Source organism: Gavialis gangeticus, unplaced genomic scaffold (genome assembly GCF_001723915.1).
Source record: "Gavialis gangeticus isolate Ggan-Ray unplaced genomic scaffold, GavGan_comp1, whole genome shotgun sequence".
Lineage (NCBI taxonomy): Eukaryota > Metazoa > Chordata > Crocodylia > Gavialidae > Gavialis > Gavialis gangeticus.
This window is the reverse complement of record NW_017729024.1, coordinates 73,692,495-73,718,002: the sequence shown is the minus strand read 5'-3', so window position 1 is coordinate 73,718,002 and position 25,508 is coordinate 73,692,495. Positions and strand designations below refer to the sequence as shown.

Here is a 25,508-nt window from a genome sequence, read left to right as displayed (position 1 = left end):
AAAGGGGGGTGTTGCACTTTTCTTAATATTTATGCACTTGCATTTGCACAAGCATACCAATGAGTTAAGGCACACTGTTCGTATAACATTTAGAAACATGCTAACTGTCCAAAGCCTGTTTATTCCTTGTTGTTAGGATGATACCTTTTGGCCAAGTTTGACTGCGGTGCTAATGAAATGTGCCTTGCATTTTTAAAAGAAATTTATAACAATAAATGTGTACCACTCGTATTTCCTTATTTTTCATCTACTCTTTTTTCCTCTGCGCATTGCTTTCCTTTGCCCCCATAACAAACCCATTTTAGAAAGGCAGGAAGCATTCGTCATTACCTGAATTAGATTGCTAACAATTCCAACTAAAATGAAGACAGTGTTGTCTAGCATGCTGATGCCGTTTTATTTGGACACTAAATTTAATGTAATAGATACGGACAGAAACTCTCCTAGACTACAAATATTTCAGCCACACACATAGCCCCTTCAAAATTACCACTTAGTACTACCACAAATTCACTCTGAAGAGCAGAAATTGTGCTCTGGCCAATAGAAAAGTCACCATAATAGAAATAAAATATAATGTAGCCACAGACTACATCTTATTCCCACTGTACAAATGGAATGGGGCTAATGACAGCCCCAAATGAGGTTTCATTTGTTCTGCTAATTGCTTAATTATTAGAGATGGACCTACATCAAAATCTTAGGCATGTCAGATTAGGGCACAGTGGCTTAGGCCCATTTCTGCCGAGGCTCAGAAAAGATTCTCTGTTATCTATGACTTCAGAAGCAAACCATTTGTGCCTTTTCCCTACAGACTTCTTTGTCTTTTGCTGTTATAGGAATGTTATTTTTTTTGTCCTTAATAGTGTGAATATACAAATCTTCCACTTTCAACATAACAAAGAAAGAGTTCTAGAGACTGTTTCTACCTATGTTTTGTTTAGCCTGCCAGAGGCTTAAAAAAGGTGACATTTCCTTGTTTTGGTTTCATTCTGGAAAAAAAATTCTGATATTGAGCAGTGGCCTTTTTATTTGGACAGTATGCATGGAATGTACTTACTTTCCTTTCATTTATACACATCCTTTTGCTGACTGCCTGCATACAGAAAAGGAACATCAGTTCTTTGAAATTTCAGAAACACATCAAAAAACCTCTGAAAGCTAATCTGGCAGTTCACTTTCCTTTACTCGTTTAAAAAAAATCAATGCTACTAGTTACTATCATTATGTGCCACTGTTGTTCTCAAACCTGTTCCTTGCTGACAGCGTTTCTACACATGCACATTCAAAAACAACTGCGTCTGCTGCTACCTGTATTTCAGAAGGCAGAAGGTTTGCCGTCTTTCCTGACAGATACATATTACGCAGGCTGGTTGTTAGCCTTGCAGAAAAAAGCTGGCCCATTGCAAAGGTGATTTGTGCAGATTGATTCCTGATAAACTGCAGTTTTTTCCCATGAAAAAATTAAGTAAATAATGTCCAAAGTTAAAAATATGCCCCATGACTTGGAAGCAACAGTAACCTAACTGTAACAGTAATCTAAGGATGACCTTGTAATTGATGTGAACACTATATTATACACACAGTTCTGGATTTCATTGTTTAAACAGAATATGTGCATATCCAGAATCTTCAGATATTCCCTCTGAAAGCAGTATATCATTTGAAAATACCAGTTGCAGAAAGAATTTTACAAATATAAAGTTCCTAACTGAAATACTACAAAAAAGCTGTGCCTTCAGATTTAAGGCTTTCAGACACATGGCACAGCCACCAACTTTTTAGCGCCACTGGCGCCGATATCTGTGACAGGGATAGCAGATTGAGACTACAGTGTGAAGTAGAAGACCTTTGAGAAATGTCACTAGCAGTTAATGACTGTAAAATAGAGGAGCCACAGTCCCATAAATCTATAATATGGGCTTTTCTATTTACACAAATCCTACATGACACTATTAATGTGACTGGATACATAGTGCTTGGCAAAATCATCTACGGCTTTAACGTAGGCTTAAGACATTTTCCAAGATGGCACATTACATATATATAAAACACAGTTAATTTTAAAAAGTAACCCAGAAGAATATTGCAAGTAATGTGGTATAAACGCAAAGTGTTTATGAGGGAAAAATATTACTTTGCTGGAAAATAAAGTCCTGTAAGTCGAGTTTGGCACTACTTAATCACTATGTCACTTTCTTTTTGATTGCAGACAGCTCTTTCTGAATCTCACTGAATTTTGGTCGGTTTTCAGGTTTGTAGTCCCAGCATCTCTGCATTATTTTATATATTTCCTCTGGGCACTTCTGAGGTGTTGACATTCGATATCCTGACACACAAAGATAAAAGGGAAAAAAAACGGTACTGCAAAAGTAGTATAAATTGAACAAATAAAAAAAAAGAAATACAAGGATTGATAATATAAAATGAGGAAGGTGAGTTCCCTAAGGTCACTACATACAGAATTTACATACTGTCTATGTATAAACTGGACACATTATGGAGATATTTCACAATATGTTTAGTTTCTTGGCTGGCAAACTAAACCGCAGATACCAACAGTGGCTGAATTCCTGTTGTAGGCCTTGCACCACCTACAGCTGTAATCTATTTGAAGCTTTGCTCCCCCATTTCCTAGGAAAATGCCTGCCTGCTCCTCTTTGTTTGAGTTTCTATTTTGGGAAGTCATTAATAAATTAAACTTATCATAAAAAATATGAATTTCCCTACTGCCCTTTTCTGATGCTTTTAATTTTTTTCCTACCCTTACATCTCTTACTGTCATTTTTCTCCTTTATTTCCTTTGCCATTCCTCATTTATTCTTTTTTATTTTGAAGAGAGAAATACCCTTTCAACTGCCTCTTATTTTGCTGTAGTCTCTCTCTTACATCTTTACTCTGTTCTTTTTTCACGGCTCTTTCCCGTTTCTACTATTTGCCATCTTCCACTATATTTTCACTATGTTCACTCATTAGTCAAAGACTGACTGTAGTCTAAGGCATGAACAATATAAGCTATGTGCTGTAGCTCATGGAGAAAGGACAGCTCTTTAACTGCTGATGCTTGTCCTCACTAATGTATAGTTTTTCAGGATGAGCAGCAGGATGAGCTGCATGGCAAGCTAATATGAGAGTCTACATAGCAGGTCCAACCCTGTACATCCAGGCATTGCTACCAATTTATTTGTTTTCTTGTTTTAAAACAGAACATAGCTATGCTGGTACAGCAAGTCAGGGGAATTTGAGGTTTATTTTCCTTTTACTTTATTGTAAATATGTTGCAGACTGTAGATTAAAACTAGTTGTATAGCTTCTACTCCAATACTTACTCAAAAGTTATTATATAGACTCAAATATAAGATGAGCCCCAGCCCCGCCATGAGCATGGGTAAAAAAGCCTCCCATCTTATATTCACATATGAAACAGAGGGGGGAGGTGGCAGTGGCGACGGTGGCTGCTGCTGCTGTGGCTCTGACTCTGACCATGATCCCAGGTCAGAGTCAGACGCACAGCAGCCCCCCCCGCCTCCCGGCTTTATTGTCAGGCCCAGCTCAGCTCTGGCTTGGGCTGCGGTCTCTCCCAGGCAGGAGCACATGGAAACTCCTTCCTCTGCCTGGCCAATAAGAAGCACTGACACTGTTGCTTGGCTGGACAAGTGCTGTGCTCTGGGATGGAGCAGCCTGAGCAGTGTCTGATGATTACAAGGGGGTGGGAGGGAAGAGACAGAGACTGGAGAGAGTGGAAGGAGGGGCAGAGGCTGCCGGGAGCTGGGGTTGGGGGGTGCAGGTGGCAGGGGGGAAGAAGGCTGCAGGGGGAAGAAATAGGTGGGGCAGAGGGCAAGGGGGCTGCCCGACTCTTCCCCTGGCACTACTTCTTGCTGTAGCAGTGTGCGCACATGTGTGTGTGTTGGGGGGAGAGAGATTCAAGACCACCCTCCAATACTTAGATTCTATACCTGGAAAATTATAACAAATTTGTAAGTTTTTCATATATAGAATGTAATTACGTGGGGTGGGGCACATCCTATATTCAGGTAAATATGGTAATCTCTTTTTGAGTCTCGCAATCCTATGTTTCAGAGCTTTTGCTGGGGGGTCAGGAAGGAATGATTTTCTATCATGAATGTTACTCAACAGTTAAGAAAGGGAGTGTGAGGGGTTGACTGAGGTCATTCGCTTGCCTGTATTCAAAAAACTCACTGGCTAGACAGTCTTGCTTTTTGACCAGGGTCACAAATCACCAGAATTGTTCTTCTACGTCAGATTTGCATGGAACGGGCGAGGGAGGCCAAGCAGTTACTTTCCACTGTAGCATAGGGCCCAGTTGTCTCACTGGGATCTTCTAGGCATCAGCGGTTTCTCTGTCCCCACAGTGGATTAGCAGTGTCCTCATCTCCTCTGCTCTTACCTACAGCATGTACAGGGTTTTCTTGGTTTTGCGGGGTATTGTGCCTTATAGCTGTGTGTGAAGTTTAAAGCAGTCATGTTGGGGAATCCTTGGGTAAATTTTTGCCTGTGAACACAAGGGACTGGACTCAAGAGACCCTTCCAGTCTTATGTCCCTATAATTAAAGGGGCTTAAGAAATAGTTTCAGTAAAGCCCTATCCAGCCCAAAGCTGTTTCCCCAGTTGACAGCCCTTCAAGACTGAGAGCTGTTCCCTGTCTGGAACGGCACCTCTCCCCTTAAGAGTAATGACAGATACTTCTGTGGTCACAAGTCTACTTTTCCCAGCTTCTAACAGCTTTGTTCATGCGATGCAAACTTTTATGGGAGTTAAAAACCTAAAGCAGGCTCCCAGTGGTGGAGCTATAAATGGAGATAGTCAGCTAGGGACCAAGAAATCTCCCCAGATCTTCCCCCTCACTACTTCAAAAATAAAACCCTGTATCTGGTGGGATGAAGGAAACACCCCTGGTACAGAGCAGTCACCCTTTTTAAAAAAAGCCCATGAACAGGGTTGTTGAACAGCCAAGAATATTATACTGCCACAGATAACATCTATATCTTTTCTGCTGGGCCTGTTGTCGGTCACTTCCATATTTCTGGGTGTAAACACGGATGAATCTCACGACTTAGCAGTTATACCTAACAGGAAGCAGGGCTTTTTTTTTTTTTTTATAAGTTCTCCTCTGCTTAAGCAGTTTTGTGACACTGATATGCAGCAGTGATATTTTTGGTTGCGGCTGTGGATCTTTTTCACTCAATCAGGTCTTCAGTCAGCAATCAACTCATATTCTAGGTCAAGTGATAGTTATAAAAACTTGGAACCATATAAAGTCTCTGTTTACGAAAATAACGCCCAATTATGTCAATATAGGTCGCATAGTAAAGTGCAATGTGATGGAGGACAATGTTTTAACAATGTCACTGGGAAAGAGGAACTCAGGGACCAAATATTCTAGACAAAAGTGTTTATGTTTGTAATAAGAGGCTTTTAATCACTTTATAAAATAAAAATCTAAGGACTCGCTATTTGGGCCAATTTGACTGGAGCATCTCTGGACTATTTTTTAAATAAAATTTTGGCCAACTGCAAAAGTTTTACTAAAAGAAGATGTGGACAACAGGAGTCTCAACATTTTGGGACATTAACCTTGAAATGAACGCCAGCTTTCTTGATAAGAGTGTGTTCAACTAACCCTTTATGTGTTCCTCTCATTCTCATCATTTCCCTGATGCTCTGATACTTGGAGCCCCTCCCTGACCAAATCAAGCAGGCCTTTACCTTCTCTTCCTAGTACTACTCAATTCACCTTTTTCCAAGAAGCCCATAAGCCCGTTCTCACAGGAGGTTCCTAATAAATTAGATGGCTAAACATCCAATAATGAAAACAAAATCAGACAACACTATTTTGGAACTAACATGACATTTGCTAATGTTACTTAATCAGTCTGTCACTACTTCCCATTCCCCATTCAGATGTTGTCTATTTGGATTAGAGACATGGTCTTCCTACAGATCTATAAAGTACCCAGCATAAGATGGCATCCTATAAATAACAGCCACAACAATTACCTTTCTCCACTTGTTCTCGTGCTTGCTGATTAGTCATTCCAGGGTATGGACACACTCCTAGACTGAAGGTCTCCCACAGAAGGATCCCAAAGCTCCACACATCACTCTCAGAAGTGTATCTCCCTAAAGGAAGGAAAAAATGGGTAACATAAAGAGATTGTACATTTCTTGCATGGCTAACATTACCCATTTTGTGAGATTAAGTGTAATATCTGAACTGTAGCTTTTAATGAACACATTCTCAGATTTCAAGTGATTAGCAGCCAGTTAATTGAAGACCAAATATTTAGAAACAATATACAAGTTCTAGGATTTGATGGACAGCTGTGTTATTAGATATACAGATTTATGCAGGGCACAAGGCTAAGAAAATGCAAATGACTGGATTCCTGCTATTTTGTTTTCCCAATGAATCAAGATCTCCTTTTCCCTAATGTCCAGTAACTTTTGAAAGGAAAGAAGGGAAAAGATTAAACTTTCAGTGTCTCTGAACTCTGTGAATACTTTGGTTTCTTAACCAACTAACCTTTTTCAATTCCCAATGGAACATGACAATCAGTAATTTAACGAGCAATTAAACGGAAGGCAGCACATAAATAAATACATAAAATAAAATTAGCGTTCGGAAAGAAGTTAAAATTGGCATAGCTGTTATTAAGATCTTCTAAATGTGACAAAGCATGCTGTCAGGCCAAAGTTTTTTTTAATGAATCAGCACTGTACACTAAACAGCTCTTGGAATAGGGTTTTTGTAGTGTCTGAGAGTGGCTTTTTACTGTGACAAAAGCCACCAATCCACACATGCCTTATTTTGGACAGTGGGTACTTTATCATTGAGAAAAATGAAAGCAACCTCTCTTATCACCCTTGAAATTTGAAATTTAAAGATCCATTAAACCATATCAAGTATAGAGAAGCAGTTTTCCCCACAGTCGCCTGTTTATAAAATAAAAAGGCTAACGTTTTCAAAAGTGCTTTTGACCGTCTCTCCTGAAGTAACCTAAAATAAGGGACCTATTTGTCAAAACTGGTAAAAAAACATCGTATGAAAATAGGGCATTTTCCCAGTGTTTGAACTACATTAAACTGAATTTAAATACTCCAAAATCACTAATCATTTTTGAAAATTTTGGCCTACAATTTTTACTCGTGAAACCTAAATTGTGCTTTAAATACAATAGAAGTTTAGTTCCTGAAGCCCCGGGTTAAAGAAAAGCTCTGTGGTTAGACTTCTGATGCTCTGTGGAGAAAGAGACAGCTCCTGGGAGCTTAGAGACAGTGTCATCACAGTGGTCAAAGGCTGTAATGCCTCTATTTTCCCTGTGTGGATTCCCATCTAAAAAGCAAGCTTGAGTAAGGAAGTGAATACAGAAATATAACAATTATGACACCATAAAACAAACAATATATTTGCAAGAGTCTCTTAAAAATGCACATATGGGTCTAGTACTAAGAGCACTACTACACAATAAAATGCCTGGGGTCTTGGGCCACAGGAAAATCTGCATATGCTTGTGCACTGGTAATCAGTTCTTGACATTTTAACACACCATTTCTTTTTTTTGTGTGCATCTTGCTCCACACTCCCGCTCTGCCCCATTTTCAGGACTGCTGTGTCTTGCCGATGCATACAGATTATTATTTTAAACCTAGGATATGTTTTTCTTTTTACAGCTCAAATGAAGTACATGTAAATGATAGTGACAGTTGGGGCTATGTTAACTGTTCTGACGTCAGGAAGTTTGGTTTGCACTTAAACTAAATATCATCTCCAGCTGTGTTAAATTAGCTTGCCTGCCTAGTAGGCAGTAATTATGGACATTCACTGTGCTGCTGGTGGTAAGATTAGTTTTCTTGTCTGTATATCAACTCTCTTCAGAGTTTGGCATCCAGTAATTTAACACTTTTCATTAAAGTCATTCAGTGGATACAAGTTACAAGTAATTAGTTTCTTAAGAAAGTACAAGTTTAGAAGAGTCAATTACTTTCTCAGTATGATGATATCTGGGCAGAGAAAGGGCATGCTGTTTATATATATGATTATTTATTAGCTGTATAAAGAAGTGAAAAGAATTATAGTGGATGATCACATTAAACAAATGTATATGGTATGGATTTTTTTTTAAGAGCACCTACATTGTAAGTGTAAAATGAACAAACTTTGGCCTGCGTGTATAATTTTATTGGACGCTTTTCAGAGTATTGAACACTGATTTTAGTTAGACAACCCCAGATGAAAACAATGGGGGGAAAATCCTAGTCCTATTGAAGTTAGTGACAACCACTCCAGCTAAGTTCAGTAGTAATGGGGTTTAACTCTAGGAACCTCCTGACTAGTCTCAGAATATACAATTTTGAAGCTATTTACAAAAGCTTAAGTTTTTCTCCATTTCTATAATAACTGTACATGGTACATTATTGCTGCCCCTCTTCCCACAGTAAAAATGTGATAAACATTTTGACTGACACACAAAGATGTGGATCCTTGTTAATTCTTGCTCCATTTTCTCTTCCTGATGCCTAAAAAAACCCTGCATATACTTGCAGTCATTTTAACAAATCTTGTATGCAATTTTCAACTAAACAGCAAGCTGTGCACCTTTGTATCACACATTTGAACAATGCTGAAATGAGTGAGAACATCTTTGATAGTTTTGTAATGTTGGATACCTGGCTAATAAGCAACTTTTGTGACTTTAACAAAAGTCTGAAAAGCCAAATATGTCTGAAAACAATCCAAATTACATTTTTAAAATATAAATATTGTTAAGTAAGACTATAATTCACTTCAAACTAATTAGGAATGTATTTACTTACTGTCTTCCAAATACTAATCTGCTAAGTGGAATAAAGCTGTGTGTTCCACTCTACTGAAAGCCAGGGAGAGTAGCAAATGCAAGCAGAAGAGCAACAAAATAATGGAAGTCTCCCATTCATCCTAACACTGAAGAAGCATGTACACAGTTCAGAAATACGGTATTACTGGGATAAGCCTGTGATTTCTTTGCAAGATCCCATGTCTTAAACTAATGGATTTTTTGGACTAACGTTAATGCTGTTAAAAAGCTATGCTAGTACATCTGCACAAATGGCCTGATAATCAGAGGTGTTGAGCTTGCAATTTCCACTGTATTCACTAAAAATTATTCACGCATCTGTAAATCAGTTCATATTTCATTCATTTCATATTTCACTGAATATACAAAGACTTGTCAATCATTTCCTTTCTGTATCTCAGCAGTGTTTCACCATAAAATGAGATTAATTGAAGAGACCAAGCTTAGTCCCAGTAACGATATGACACTTGTTCTTGTCCAAAATCTATTTATTAGTTGGTAGCAGGTTGTATCCCTATTCTCTACTCTTTATGTACCTGACAAGCTGCCAGGTCTCTCCCTTTTTGCAGCCAGTCTAGTAATGATTTTATGTTTTACTGCCTACTGAATAAATGTAAATACTTCTTGAAATTAAAACAAACAGAAAGACCTACATTTCCACACTGAATGAATGCACAAAACAGTAACAGTTCTGCAACCTGAGCAGTAGCAACAAAAAAGCACCTCTCAGTACATACAATAACCAAGGGCAGATGCCCTTTAAACAGCATGTTAATGATTTTCCAGAGGGAAAACTTCTATTCTCATGCTGCTAAGTTCAGTGCTGTGCAAGAGGTAGTCCAAGGCCTGCTTATACCTTATTTGGACCCTATTTTGTGGGTTAAGTGGCATTCAAACATGATGAACAGGTCATAAGATGGCTCTTTACAAATGGGTGAATTTTACTTGTAGGAGCCATGCTGTGAATCAAAGAATTATGGCTCGCAATACAGTTTATTAATCAAAAACAGTGTATAAATGGCCAGGGATCCAGATTTTCCATTTGCTGCAGAAAAAACTCAGTAAAACCCAGATTTTTTTTTCATTTTAAGGAGAAAAATCTGGATTTTCTCATTTAGAGGAGAAAAACAGGAAATGGTGGATTTCCCCTTGCAGACTGACAGTTTCAGTCTGCAAGGGGCAGGGGGGAGCGGGAGAGGGGTGACTAGGCAGGGGTGCCATGGGCATGTGCACACATACACATGGCCACCAGGCAGCCTAGAGAGTAGCTCCCAGCAGGTAAGTCTGGTGGTGCGGGAGGGGGAATTGAGCCCTCCATAGTGTAGTGAGGGATGGAGTTGGGCAGGGCTGGGGATGCTGCCCAGCCAAGGCGGTGCATGGGACTTGGGTCTTGAGGCCTAGAGCTGGAATGCATGATCTCAGGGCCCAGGCAGGGAGTGGGATGTGGGTGGAGAGTGAGGGGCATTGACAGGGCCCAGGGGCCCAAAGGTGGGGAGTGAAGGGCACCAGCAGGGCCCAGGGGACTATTTGTGGGGAGTAAGGGGCACCAGCCAGAGGTGGGGGTGCTGTGGGTGGGGAGTGAGGGCACCGGCAGGGCCTAGGGGGTTATGGGTGGGGAGTAAGGGGCATCAGCAGGGGTGTGGGAGTGGGAGTGGGGTGGGGAGTGAGGGGCACCAACAGAAGTGAGGAGGCTGTGGGTCAGGAGTAAGGGGAAATGGCATAGGCAGTGCATCAGCATATCAGGGCTGCTCAGCACCACAAAGCTGGTGCTGTAGCTGGACCTGAGTCCTGGTGAGTGAAGGGGGCAGTGGGAGCTCTGATTTTCCATGATAAAAAACCCAAAATCAAACACCAAAATTAATACATATTTAGAATTTATTTTATTATCGTGTTTGAGACACTGGTAGGCTTCCACATTGCTTGAAAATTGTAAATATATCAATAAAACGTGTTCAACTGATACATACACAGAGAGAGATTTCATATTAATCATGGAAAAACATGGAGTTTGGCAGCAGGGGGTTGGGGTAGGGGGGAAGTTTAATCAGAGAATTTGTGATTTTTGATCAGAGAAAACCAGGATCCCTGTGCATGACACACACACAACCCAAGCACCAACTTCTAGCTCACATACTGCTTAACTGCCTTTTTCCTAATTAGAACATATTTTCTAATTTCACTTAAAAAAGAGCCCAATCTGGCTTTTTCTATTTTTGTTCTCAAGCTATTACCCATCATGTTATGGGCCATTTCCCTCCACCCCCAAATAGCACCATTTTATTTATTTTCAAGACAGCAGAAAGATGCATATAATTGCAGGTTAAAACTACAAGTTTTAAAATACATAAAATCAGTTACAAACCTCTTCTTCCAGGATTTATGTAATTGAGTTTTTAGGGTGTTAAAATTATCTCCAGTTTTCTGAATAAAGCTAAAACGATCACCACCATAATTTTGAGGGACCTCATGCTCATGTTACTAATGATTATCTTTGGATGAATGACTTGGTAGCCAACTGCAATGATTTAGCTGCTTGCTAAGCATTATTACACACGCATAATAATTGTTAAATCAGTAGCATTTTAGTACTCTGACTTTGACTTCGTGGACGGGAAAATGTTTACTGCAAGGAAAAGGAAATCTTACCTCTGGAAGTATAATACATAGCCGTAATTGGACTGACACAACTGTATTTACACTGACAAGTTTTAACTGTTTGTTCCTTTAAATGGGACAAAGCAAAAAACTACATTTTTATTCAGACCATGGTACGTACCCTCTATACCTTTTTGTTTTAGGCAGGGCTCATTCGACAATAAATGGTTTAAGATGATACCTACTTACCATAGTTGAGAGCCTCTGGAGCAGTCCATTTAATGGGAATCTGCTTCAAGCCTGAAGATGAATATACTCCGTCATCCTCTTGACGAGACATTCCAAAGTCACTGATTTTCAGGATATTATTTTCACCTACCAGGCAGTTTCTTGCAGCAAGGTCCCTGAGTAAGAATACGATACAGAAAACATCCTGTTACAACTTGAAAACATTGTTCTATTACATTTGCAATGCATTTATAATTGATTACCACATAAGAGATCAGGAAAGCCAGGGAACTATTTCTACCATGTCTAGGTCAGAACAAGACTTTCCACTAAAAAGAAAAAACTATTCAGTAGCAGCAACAAGTCTTTGGGTCAGCAATGAAAACGAACCCAGCAAACTCAGTGTTCAGAAAATGACTCGTAACCAGATTATATTTTTAGTCCCACAGCAACATTTTTAAAGAAAAATATAATTTTAGAAAAGTTTGAAACAAGTATTTACTTTTTATACTACTTTCTATGGCATTGCAATAACTTCTGAGAAACCAACAGTTGTTTGTTTTCAGCCTGGATAGCTAGTATGCTAACAAACAGGTTGCTAGACATAAATAATCAAGAGAACCTGAAGATAATTAATACTATAAATTATAATTCGCTTTTAAATGTGTAGCTATGTTATTCATATGCAGCTGGTCAGCCAGTAGGAGGTCTGAAACACCTGTGCATCCCCACATCTGATCCTGCTGATGTCACACTAATGTATGAAGAAGTCAGTGAAGTTACTCCACTTTAAGAGAGGCACTAGATCAGAATAAGGCTCAGCAAATATGCAATTCTTTACAAATTATTAAATTAATATGAATGAGAGGCACATTTAGTTGTCTAAGGCCCCCTCTGCACATGCACATAAATGCAGGAGGTGTGACTGTGGGATTGCACATTAAATCCAATCATGCCTTATTACTGGAGTAAGGGGAACCTGATCCTTGGCTCCCCTAGCACTGGCAAGAAGCAGGCTCCTACAGCTGGGAACCCCTTTGCTGAGGTGGTTTTCAGCTGTGATGGCCATGTGCAGCTGGCACAGAGTCCTTTGCCTCATGGGGCTCTTGGTCCCAGCTGTGCGTGTGGTGCAGCAGGGACCAAGAGCCCCGTTAGATGCAAGACTCTCAGTCCCCACTGTGCCACATGGGGAGCTGGGACTGAGACCCCTGTCAGCTACAGGCCTCACCCTCTGCAGCCATGGGATGCTGCTGTGGTTTCCCAGCTGTGGGTGGGGGTGGGGGGGGTGAAGTGCTCCATGGCTGGGAGATCACAACAGCTGCCTACATGTGCAAGCAAATTAAAGCTGGATAGAAACCAGCTATCAAGTTATTACACACTTTCAAGCAATAGCTTTATAGCTGGCTGGACTTCTAAAGTCATAGTTAATTTGCACATGTAGCCCATCTATGTTTATTGCGCAGTTAACAAGGAAAATGCACAATAGATGTAACATGGAGAGGGGGCCTGAGTGTGTGTACAACTGTTAGGTGCATCTGGTCTATGTCAGCATGGCTTACTTTAAGCTGCATGACAAGACTAGGAGGAGTGTGTACAGCCATTTGCTGGTGTTAGGAGCTGTGTGGGGCATCTTGTGCAAGTAACCCTAGGTGGGGAGAAAGGGGAGGTGGGATCGGGGGGGGGGGCTGGTGGCTCTGTGGGAGGTAAGGGGGTAGTGGGTCCATGGGGGAGTTGTCTGTCCAGTCAGGGTTGGGCAGGAGGTACGGAGGTAGGAAGAACAGAGCCCTAGGGCTGCGCTCCAAATGTGTACAGGCATTTTATAGATTCGTGTAGTGGATCCAGACCCTGGGATGGCTGTGATGCCCCCTGGTGGCCAAGCACTTCCTCTTCCACTCCAGCTCCTTGGGGACCCTCCCTTCTTACCTTGCCTGTTGTGCCTTGATGAAACTTCTATAATGTCTAGGGAGGTTGCCCCAGGGTCCCAGAGTATGACCCAGTTCACTTTAGCCAGCGGGTACCTCCCATACCCAGCTGGCCTCAGCCTTGCCCCCTCAGGCATCAAGTTATGGCCCTCTTGGCCCTATCAGTGCATCAAGGCACCAGCTGCTTTATGGGCTATATTCTTGGCCTCTGTCCTCCCCTACAGTCATGCCCATGCCATACTGTATTAATCTGGAGGGAGGCCCATGGCCCCAGTGCAGCTTTTGGCCTTCAGACTGTAAAGCTTTGCCCAGGCTTTAGTTTTCCCAGCTGTGCCCCTTTTATTCTGGCTGAGCCCCTCAGGCCAGGCCCACTGCCCCAGACCTTGGCTCCTGGGCCCCAGCTCTGTCTCACGCTCATGGGCTCCGAGGCCCTGGCCCTGTCCTGCACTCATGCTGCAGACCAGTCCTCTGGACCTCTGACCCTGAGCCAGGCTCCTTTTACTTTGTATGGCCTTGGCCCTCCCAGCCTTTGTCTAACTCACCCAGCCCTCAGCCCTTGGAGTCCCAGACCCCAGGCTAGGCTACAGAATGCCCCACTAGGCATCTCTCCATGGCATCTTTCCTACCCTGCAGCTATAAGCTGGACCTCCAGTACCAAACTTAAATGCAACGCAACACAAATACAAGCAGCCACTTCTGAACTAAAAGTCTTCCCCACTTTGGGTCAATGTCACCGTGTAAGCCATATTTCCTGTGGAGCCTTTTCCTCCCAGCTCTCTTGGGTAGCTTGAGTGCCTGGTAGTCAGTCTCCCACAGCTCTCCCAGGAGCACTGCTGCCTGCAGCATGCAGGGCCAAAGTACCTCCCTGGTTTCAGGCACTGGGCTTATGTGCCCCAGAGCACTGTCCCTTCCAGTCATATGACCCCCTAGCCACACACAGGAGTTTCATCCCCTTTTGCCTAATGGCCAGCCTGCCGTTCCCCACTGCAGCCTAACCCAGCTGCTTGCAGTGTTCACTTTCCAGCTGTGTGGCCGCCTGTCCCACAGAGCAAGCTTTAGCACAACTAGCTTTTGCTCAGCTGCCAGCCCATCCAGCAAGGTTGGCCTGCTGCACTTTCCCCTTAAGGTAACAAGAGCCTCTAGCTTCCTGTTACAATTGGGTTACCCCATTCCCAATTTAAATTAGAACACCTCCTCAGGTGAACTAATTTAGATTGGGCCTGCCATTTTTTTAACTTTTTTAAATGCTTTCACAGATAGGCATTGAGATTGACCTAACTCTAGCTAGCCATTGATGTAAATGTAACAGTTGGACATACCCTAGGAGTACATTCCTATGACTGAAATAGGTCAGAAAACTGTAAAATAGAATCAGGAGGTTTTGGTGCCTCTACCCATATAAAAGGTGCCCCAAATGGCTCCAAGGACTAGGGGTGAAATCAGCTACACTGGAGTCAACAATGGAGTTTTGCCATTGCCTTCAATAGAGCCAGGATTTCACTTAAGGTGTGTGCAGGGTCTGAAATAGAAATCAATAGGGCTAGTCTCTAAAAGCATATGAAAAGGCTGATTAAAATGACAGCATTTTTCCTTAGCTGAATCAGACATGAATTTTAAAAGTGTTTTTGGTTTCATCTGAAAAAAGTTCTATACAGTGAGCTGATGCTTTTTCCTTGATGCTTAGTCTACTTAGAAACTCATAAAATATATTTGAAATAGGTCCTGATTACAATATTTAATAGTCCCTTATACTTACAATCAGGGCAAATGATCTGCATGTTTCTATATGCTAATTTTTCTTTTAAGTAATGTAATGGAACCAGTGTTTATCTCAACTAGGAGTCCAAAAGTCTATTTTTATGAATATCAAATTGTTACTGAGTATATTTGAAGAAGTTGAGCGCAAATGCTATATTTTTGCTAGAGGAAAGAATTATTGTGGCTTACGTCTTCCAATCTAGTGGACCAACTGCATAGTTGGGAGGGACTTTAAAGCTGTTCACAGTTAGGTCCACTAAAATATTTCACCCACAAAAAAATCCTAGTCTCTTGCATTTTTCCTGGACCACCATGGCTCATTCTAACACCACCACATTTTTTAGATTTCTGACATACAACCGTTCTTCTAAAGACCAATCACAAAATGATTTTGCTTTGCAAAAGTAAAATATTAACCATTTTAACCATTGACCAACAGAGGTTAACTAAGCCAGATCATTCCATCTGCCATGCTGCACCAGAAACCTGGGGAGGGAGGCACAGCCAGGAGGGGATGGTCCAGTGGTTACAGTATAGGCCTGGAACTTGGGAGACCAGGCTCAGTTCCCAGCTCCATCAGAGATTATCCTGGCCAACTTCAGACAAATCACTTGATCCCTTTGGACTTTAGTACTCCACCTGTGAAACAGCAGTAATAATACAACACCCTTGTGAGATGGTGAGGTGAGGAAAGAACCTAGGAAGATTGCGAGGCACTCGGATAACTATAAATAGTTATAGTTACAATACACAGGCAGAAAGGGATGTGTGATTGCAATAGGGTTAAATGCTTTCTTAGTGATAATTTGGAGGTGACATGGATGTCAGGTTAAACCAATGATTCTCAACCGGGGTGCCAGGGAGCCTTAGGGTGCTGTGGGAACCTTAGACGGCTGCCATTGGAAGTGTGAGAAGAGAAGCAGCTAAGGGCAGGCACTTCTCTCCCTGCATTGCTGCTTCCTGGGCCCCAGTGCCTGGCCCCTTTACAAAGATAAAAGCACTGTAGCAAAGGAGTTAGTTTTCAAAATGAGGGCTTCTCAGTTCACAAAGGTTACGGAGGTGCCTTGTAACTAAAAAGGCTGAGAACCACCAGGTTAGGCTATACGAAGTTCTAAGCCTCTTGAAAAGCCTATTTTGTTCTCTTTGAATACAACCTCCTTTTTTTCCATCTCTAAATTGCCTTTTTCCTTGTTTTCTGCATTAGGTATGCCTGTTGTCCACTTTTTCCTTTGGACTTTTTTTGCAGAGCCTCTTGGCCACCCTCTCCTTGTTAATTTTAGGTGTAGACTTTTCTTCTTTCTCTTTCTCTTCCATTTTAATCCCAGTTTCTTTTTCACTTTTGGGTTTAACTTAACTTTTTCTCTTCTATCTTTGCTTTGTTTCTTTCTTGCTCTTGTTTGCTCCATTTTCTACCTTGGGTTTACTCTGACAGGAGCGTTGCCCTAGTGACCAATAGACCATGTTCTTCTGCATTGTTAAATTTGTGGTAGTAAGGGTTAACTTACTTTCTGAGGGCTGATATGATGACATCAACAGGAAGTTGTCAGCCATCTTTGTGTGTTTGAGCTGTTTCAATAAAGCCCTTTTGAGAGCAAGAAGTCTCCCTGCCTTTTCCTGAGCTATGAGATAGCACGTGGTGTTAGAACGGGCAGAAACAGGCCCATTAACAGGCAGAAACGACCGTAGCAGGGTGCGGGGCCCAGTGCAAATCAGCCTGTGTGGGGCCCGGATGCAGCAATGGCAGGGAGGGGGCCTGGCTCCAAGGGGCCCCCCAAAGTGCAGGGCCCAGGGCAGTTGCCTCAATTTGTCCCCCAATAAGGACGACCCTGCCAACAGGAATACAAATGACAGACCAAGCTCCAGCAGCAGCTAAGTCCATTTCAAGCCAGAGGCCTGCTACAGAGACAAGTCAGACAGTTAAAGTTACACCACCCAAACAGTTTGATTTCCAGTCCCCTGAAACATAGCCTAGATGGATCAGACATTTTAACTGCTTCATGGAAGTGTCAGGTCTGGACAAAACGTCTGAACCTTACTAAGTAAGTACTCTCCATCTCCTCAATGGGGGATCAGGCTGATGAAATCTTGATGTCACTGCCTCTTACAAATGAAGAGAAAAAGCAATATCCTGATGTGGTAGAAGCACTAACTGAACATTTCTGGGGCAAAAGAAATGTGATGCATGAATAAGCTAGATTTAGCCTCCATAAACAGGAGCCATCAGAACCTATGCACAGCTTTATCACATCTTTGCATACATTGGCTGAATTCTGCCAATATGGGGAGCTCAAGGAAGAACTAATTAGGTACTGCTTAGTTGTGGGTCATCATGATGAAGAGTTCTTACAAAGACTACAATTGGACCCTGATATAACACTCCAGAGGGCTATCACACAAGCCTGCCTATCAGAGTTAGTTAAACAGCAGCAAAAGGAAGTGATTCCAAGCTCTATTAGGCATCAGCTAATATGGATGCAATGCACATTGTCAAGACAGTACAACCAAAAATAAATAGAATTGACATGCACAATGAACAAAGGGAGGGGTCCCACTGGGGCCCACAGCAATAACCAAGTGGGAAAGGGAGCTAATGCTGCAGGTGTAGGAAAATCCCTGGGCATGGCTATTCTAAGGGTCCTGCTAAGGAAGAGATGTGTTGATGATGTAAAAAGAAAGGTCACTATACTTTAGTTTGTTGCTCAACCACAGAAGTTCATGAAGTCACAAAACAGGACTCAGGATAATACTGTGTTATTAGAAGAGTTTTCACCAGACCCAGGAGTCTGGATGACAGAAATACAGCTCAATAGACAGTCAGTTCTATTTAAAATTGATACAGGAGTGGCAGTTTCAGCTATACCTGATACTACAGCCAACATAACTACAGGAGCCACCTTCGTCCTACTAAAAGTTTATGGGGACCAGGTGATGTTACCCTTTAAGTACTGGGATCCTTCACTGCAAGAAAGACACTGAAACAGAGAACTACAGACCAGGAAGTCTATGTGATTTGTGAACTTGCTGTGCCTTTGCTTGGCTTACTGGCCATACAGGCACTACAACTTGTCCACTGACTGGATGAAATAGTGGACCAGAAGTCCTTGGAGCAGTACTACAGACCCTTATACCCCATCCATCTTTTCAGGTCTTGGAAAAATGTCAGGTGAATATAAGATACACCTAAAAGCTACTGTAGCTCCATATGCATTAACTACATCAAGATGAGTACCCTTGCCGCTAATGGACAAAGTAAAAGAAGAACTAGCATAAATGGAAGAAATGGATGTAATCTCAAAGACTGAAGAACCTACTTCTTGGTGTTCTGGGATGGTGGTTGTGCCAAAACCCCATGGTAAGATTAGGATGTGTTGACCTCAAACAGTTGAACAAATGTGTGTGCTGAAAAAGACACGTTCTTCCTTCAGTGGAACACACCTTGGTTTAACTTGCAGGAACCAAGGTCTTCATAAAATCAGATGCTAGGACAGAATTCTGGCAGATTTCTCTAGCTGTTGAATCATGCAAGCTAACAACTTTTATTGCTCCATTTGGATTATAGTGATTTAAGTGGTTACCTTTCAGGATTTCATAAGTTCCCAAATTCTTTCAGATTCGGATATCATGGATACTCCATGGCCTACAAGGTGTACTTTGCCATGCCGATGACATTTTGGTTTTGGAACCACCAAGGCATAATGTGATGCAAGATTGGATGCAATGCTCAGAAAATTCCAAGAAGCCAGAGTTAGCCTTAATGAAAACTTCACTTTTCCCACCTCTCAGCTCGTGTTTGTGGGACACTGGATTACACCACAAGGAATCCAACCAGATCCAGCAAAAATTGCAGCTATTAAGGGGTTACCAGAACCCAAGGATGTCCCAGAATTACACAGATTTTTAGGAATTGCCACATATTTGGGCCTTTTTGTGCCAAACCTGGTAATAATAACAAAATCTTTAAGAGACCTTTTAAATTATAAGAACATATGATTCTGGGGCCTGCTAAACACTTAGCTTTCAATAAGATCAAATCAATACTCAGCTCATCCCTGATACGAGCCCAATATGATCTGGCATGAGAAACACATACTGAAGCGAACTTTTCATCTTATGGACTTGGAGAAGTGTTACAACAACTTCAAGCAGCTGGCCATTGGGCCCCTATTGCCTTTGTATTAAGAGAACTTGCTGCACCTGAAACTCAATATGTATAAATAGAAAAAGCAGGACTAGCAGTTACATGGACATGTGAATGACTCAGAAATTTCCTTGTTGGCCTGACTTTTACTTTACAAACACATCATAAGCCACTTGTGTCCCTGTTAGAAGACAAACCTCTTGGTGAAGAAATGTACCTGCTCTTTCCCCACAGCAGGAGGTTTGGATTTCAGATGCAGGAGTATAAGACACTGTCCAGACTAGGGTGGATACCCCTCAGTCGTACTGAATGGAGACACCTAGAGATCTTCTCCATAGGAATTGAAAGTATCTCTGGCATATTCCACCTGATTACTATACTAGGTCAGGACATGTATCAGTTCCAACAAATAGCCTAGATTTGTGAACCAATCTGCTATAAATGAAAAGGCTTATTGATATTTCTGTTCTGATTATTCTCTATTTGTAGGGAAGTGATTTTGCAGTTCTTTGGAAAGCCTTCACATTTTTCCTCAGAAAAGGGGATGTAGTTGTAAGTGTTAACTCCCTTCTGATGGCTAACATGATGATATCAACAGGAAATTGTCAGCCACCTCTGTGTGTATGTTAGTTGTTGCAATAAAGCCCTTGTGAGAGCAAGAAGTCTCCCTACCTTTTCCTGAGTTATAACACAAAACTCATAGTACATTCTTGTAACAGCTTTGGAATGGGACTATGTACAGTGTAGACGTTTGTAGTGTTTCCAGTAATCTTGATTTCTTTAAATTGAGAATGAGACTAAAATTTTGCTAACAGGACTCTAATTTGCATCCAACCAATGAAATATTTTCCCTTTAGGCCTTTTGACGTTTTCAGGTCTCTTAAGTTAGCTATTGAAATCCATGATGAAAACTTGATTGCTCCTTCAATAATCTGCCACTCGGGAGGATGTGGTTGTAGAAGACTACACTAGCAGTACTCTAATTCTATCTGTTTCAGTGCTTTCCCCTTCCCCCTGACACCAATATCATATCCCTTTGCTCTTAGGTTGAGGTCTGTTTTTTTTAAATGTTTATATCATTTGTCTCCTCACACTGGGTATATTTTCTATGAATGCTGAGTTGTCTTGCCAAGTCAGTCACATCTCATTTTCTCTTTTGTTTTCTCTGTCCTTAGTTTTCTGTTAAGAGTTGCCTGGGTTTTCTAATTTGATGGTTTTTAAAGCTGTTTTGTTGAACTTCATTACACTGAAATTTATATCCTCATATTTCCTGAATTGCACAGGTTTTCCTGAGATGAATACCAATTTCTTCACTGTTTCATGCTGACCCTTCTGATCCTGAGTTAGGCCTGATGGCAAAGGTACCTCAGCAGCTTAATCTTCAGTAGTAAAAACCCTTGTTAAGTCCTGATGCAACACGGCTTGTACTTTGTACTTTGGCCACACTGACGCCTCCGCAAATTTAGCATTAGCATCTTACAAAAAAGGGAATTTATAGAAATATTATGTTATTGCCTTTGAAAACGGACATGTGTTTTAATTTTCCTGTAGCTTCCACAGCTTTAAAAAGCATTTTTTTAAATCTTTCACTGCTCCTGTGGAGATAATTCTGTTCCTCTCTGTTGCTGTGGGAAATGACTTATTTGGTATAGTGATCTTGTTCTGAGCCTGCAGCCTCATTTCACAGTGAAGGTTACTCATTTAGGAACACAGTTTTCTCTATGGCCATCTCTTTGGTATTTGCTTAGTCTACATCAGGCTGATTAGCTGTTCTTTAACATATTCCTGTTCTTCCCAGAGAGCAAATTCTGAAGGCTGAGAAATACATATATTTCATCTTTCCCTATGCGGGTGTCTCACCATGACTATGTCATGTTGTGATGCAGTAGGGGAGCACAAAGGCCAAGGGATGGTGTGGTAGAGAACCAGAACTAAGCCTGTATGGATTAGTAGTTGGTGGCCTCCAGCCCATCATCTCTATACTACTCATCCGTATAAAATCCACTCAGCAAGATGTAATTCAAATGGAGACCCAAAACTTAATATAGTATGATGGCTGCCTTTTAGAAAATCAGTTGTAATGGGGAGGAATGGGTACAATGCAAAACAGCTGATTCAGTATGTAATATTTGGATAAAACAGATGGAACTCACAGTAGACACTGTCTAAGGAGAGAAGATAAGTCTTGTCTTTGCTTATTCCAAGGTCTGAATTCAGCCTAACATTGCACCAGAAGTTTGAAATTCTGCTCCTGCACGTTTTAAGAACTGCAACAGGGGTCAGCAACCCCTGGCACATGTGCCAGAGCAAGGCACATGAAGTCATTTTGCTTGGCATGCCACAGCCACTGTGGGCTCTGGGCAGCTGCTGCTGGCCATGGAGCCCAGGCTTCTTGCAGCAGGCAGTGGAGAGGCTGCAAGCCCTGCTGTGAGTAGCCCAGCAGGCAGCATCTGGCCAGGGCCTGGGCCAGATGTGGCAGGCAGCCAGGACACTGCAAACAGCTGCACTGGGCTCCAGAGACCTGGCCAGGCTTCATGGCAGCAGCAACTGCAGGCGCATTTTGGGGTGGACAGTGAAGGAGGCGCTGAGGTTGCCCTGCCCCAGGCCCCTTCCTGGCTGTGTGCCCCGAAGTGTGTGTGCAGCTGCCACTGCCATGGAGCCCAGCACAGCTGCCTGCAGCCTCCTGGCTGCTTTCCACAGCCCACCTAGGCTCTGGGCAGCTGCAGCAGGTGGCTGGCAGGCTGCAAACAGCTGCACAAGGATCAGGCCCCTCGCAGCTCCCCTGCTGTCTGCCTCTGGCACACCAAATCAGGGCATGGGTTGATGTTGGGATGTTTTTGGCACTCCAGCCAAAAACACTGCTGATCCCTGTACTATAATCACAGAAAACTGAAGATCCCATTTGATGTCTTCAGGTTTCTATTATCTCCTGTATCATGCAACTGCTGATTAAATGGAGCTTCTATCTTCATTTACAGCACTATTTCTCAAATAGTGCCATTATTCTCCAATCCCCAACAAAATTAAATATTACAACTTAGACTTTACTGTAGTCTAAAATGCCTTGCTTCTGACCATAGGATTATAATTCCACTTCCAAAGCAATCTAAATCAGATCTAGCTGCAAATCTTAGAAACACTATCACTGTAAATTGTTAGTGCAGTTTCAATTACTTTTACAAAATACCATTTTAACTCAAATGTAACGAGATTTTCTTTCCTATTTGGCATGGGGAGGAAACCCCCCTCATCTGAGATTCAAGTACAGGCCCAAGCCACTGTTGTGGCTCCAGATGGGGCAGGGTGGCTCATACAGCAGGTGAAGGGTACATGGAGCGGGAGGAGCACAGGGAGAATGTGAGGCAAGGAAGCACGTGGTGCTGAGGGAAACACAGGGAAGGGGCTTATGATGTGGGGCAAGTATGGGAAAGGGATGTGCAAAGCAAGGATAGTGAAGGGAAGGGACATAGCGAAGAGGGCATACAGTGCAGGAGGAAGTGCGGGGAAAAGGGTACATGGTGCTGGGGAGAGCATGGGGAAGGGGTGCATAATGTGGGGAGGAGCATGGGAAATGGTGGGGGGAAAGGGCCATGTAGAGTAAAGGCAACACAAGAAAAGGGTGTGGAGGAAGGAGTATAGGAAAGGGAAGTGTGGAGCAGGGTGAGCATGGGGAAGGGGTGCACGGTGTACTGGGAACACAGAGCAGGAGGGAATGTGGGGAAGAGGCATGTGGAGTGGCAGGAAGAAGTGCTGCGGCCCAGCCCTGACCTTGGCCTGGGGTGGAGGCTGGAACCTGAGCCACTGCCTGACACAGCTGGGTGCTCCATACCTCAATGGAGATGGAGATAGAGCCAGAGCAGCTTCAAAGATAGGGGAGGGGATGGGGGAGCAGGCACCAGAGTGGGAAAAATGGCAGGGGGGGAGAAACAGGAAGGGTAGTCGGCAAGGGGCAGGCATGGGGTGGAAGGAGTGGTAGGTGGGGGAACAAAATGCATGGGCAGGGCAGGATGCCTGGCCCCCAGGCTCTGCTTCCCTTGTAGCAATTATGGGGGGGAAGTTATAATAGAAATGAGAATTTAAAAATTTTCCATGTCTAGAATCAAATAACAGGGGGGTCGTCTTAAATTCAGAGCCATCTTGGACTTGGGGAAATACATGTGCTGCAACACGATGTTGCTTTACAACACTATATTAGTAAATTAACTGTTTTTGATATGCTGCATACATATGTGTATTATCTCTATAAGTTACAGTCATTGTATCTGTAAACCAAACACAGATGTATTTTATGATTGCCTGTACTAGCTACATGTTCATTAATTATTGTTTACCTGTCCATTAGGTCACTTAAAGGCCTAAGACAGTTCTGTGGTCCTACTCCATGAATATTTATGTTCTTAATGGGAACAGTAATTATGTCATCTGAATTCTTTATACCTTACAAGACAGAAGAATATGTATTTTTATTGAAGAGCCTATGAGCACTCCAGAGTGGCAACGGGCTAAACTAATTTGAAAGTTTACTCCTAACACTATAGTCCTGGCCTACCAATAATGGTGAGTAAGTAGGTGCTCACACATCTCTATTGTTACTTGAAATGATAACCCTGGATAATCAGAGTGGGAATGAGTACGAGACAGATAAGATCAATAAACCTCCTTTCCTCTGGGCCCTCCTCTGACTGGAAGCTGTAATTAGATAACATGCAATGTTTTGCCATTGATAGTTGACAAATGCACTTTCATAATATGTTAAAAATTCACAAACAGCTCTTTAATGCGTCCTTTAAAATTACTTGTATTCTAAAATTACTTTAGTGGGAATTTTTTTTGGCTCAGCAGAAGGAAGATGCTTTTATTTCTGGCAAAATACTCTCTCCCAAATGCTTTGGCTAGATGGATGAATGGGTGAATATCTGAAGGTGTAAGTGAAAATATAAAATAAATTATAAATAGACAGCACTGTCAACAGAAAAGTAAAGTGTGGGCCTCTAAATCATACAAGAACTGAAGAGATGCTTTTGTAAGTGTTTGGAGCATCTCACCATACTTTTAAGTTGATATGCCTAAAAACAAATACCATTGTGCATCTTCTGTCTTAATTTTCCCCCTGAAATTCTTGCTCTTTTTCTGTATGCTGTTTCTGTATGGTCTGTTTTTGTATGTTTCTGTATTACTACAAATGCCCTAATGAACCACAGAAACAATTGTCTGGGATTTCTATTACTTGCTGCAGTGATCTTATAGTTAGTATTTATCTTTAACACAGAAAAGTAATAAATAATAATTACTTTGCTGCTATGAAAGCTTCCTAGATCAGACATAAATTAGACTGAGCCACAATACAGCAACTGCACTGGGAGGAAAGAAATCATATAATCTTAACTTACATGTTTAAGGAAAATACTCCTCCCACTATCAAGGAGTTGACATACAAGATTAGGAGGAAATTTTAATGATTTTCACCACTGACCTTAAAACAGGGTATTGATTTACCATCATTAACACACAGATTTACTGGAGCTCTGATAGGTCTCAGAAAAATCCCTTGCCGAATAGACTGGACAGCAGCTTGGGTATATTTCTCTGCTGATAAAGTTCATTCACCCTCTGAATTCATCTTTGCTAGAAGGGACTTGAACTCACAAATGCTAAGTCCAGATGCTCAGGGAGGTTAGGGGAAGTTAGATTGTGTTAAAAATGGCCAAGATGATCTAACTTGATTTGCCCAGGTGTGCACCCTACACTTGGAACCCTAGTTAGGTCAATATAAGTGTGAACTGTACAGAAATTCCAGGAACGTTAGAGTAGTCTAAAAATGGCTGACCCAATCCAAGTTAATCCTTCCCTGAGATAGGCTCTCTTACATTGAGTTGGCTATTTTTAGACTCACCTAACTTTCCCAAACTTTTCTACGGTTCACAGCATAGTTCCAGGGCTGGGAAAAGCCCAGCTTCCGGCCTCAGTCCCAGGGCTGTGCTTTTCCTACCTGCCCCCCCAGATTCTCTCCCC

General features: G+C 42.0%; 1 protein-coding gene across 1 annotated transcript in view; it reads right to left on the bottom strand.

The window, feature by feature from the left end:
* Positions 1 to 1,070: 1,070 nt before the first annotated feature.
* Positions 1,071 to 25,508, bottom strand: part of FER (FER tyrosine kinase) — a 437,414-nt gene continuing 412,976 nt past the window's right edge. The window contains exons 18-20 of the mRNA XM_019517242.1: positions 11,700 to 11,854; positions 6,019 to 6,141; positions 1,071 to 2,329 (exon numbers count right to left, since the gene is read on the bottom strand). Of these exons, the coding sequence (XP_019372787.1) occupies positions 2,187 to 2,329; positions 6,019 to 6,141; positions 11,700 to 11,854 (421 nt within the window). The 3' untranslated portion in view covers positions 1,071 to 2,186. The remainder of the gene's footprint in view (positions 2,330 to 6,018; positions 6,142 to 11,699; positions 11,855 to 25,508) is intronic.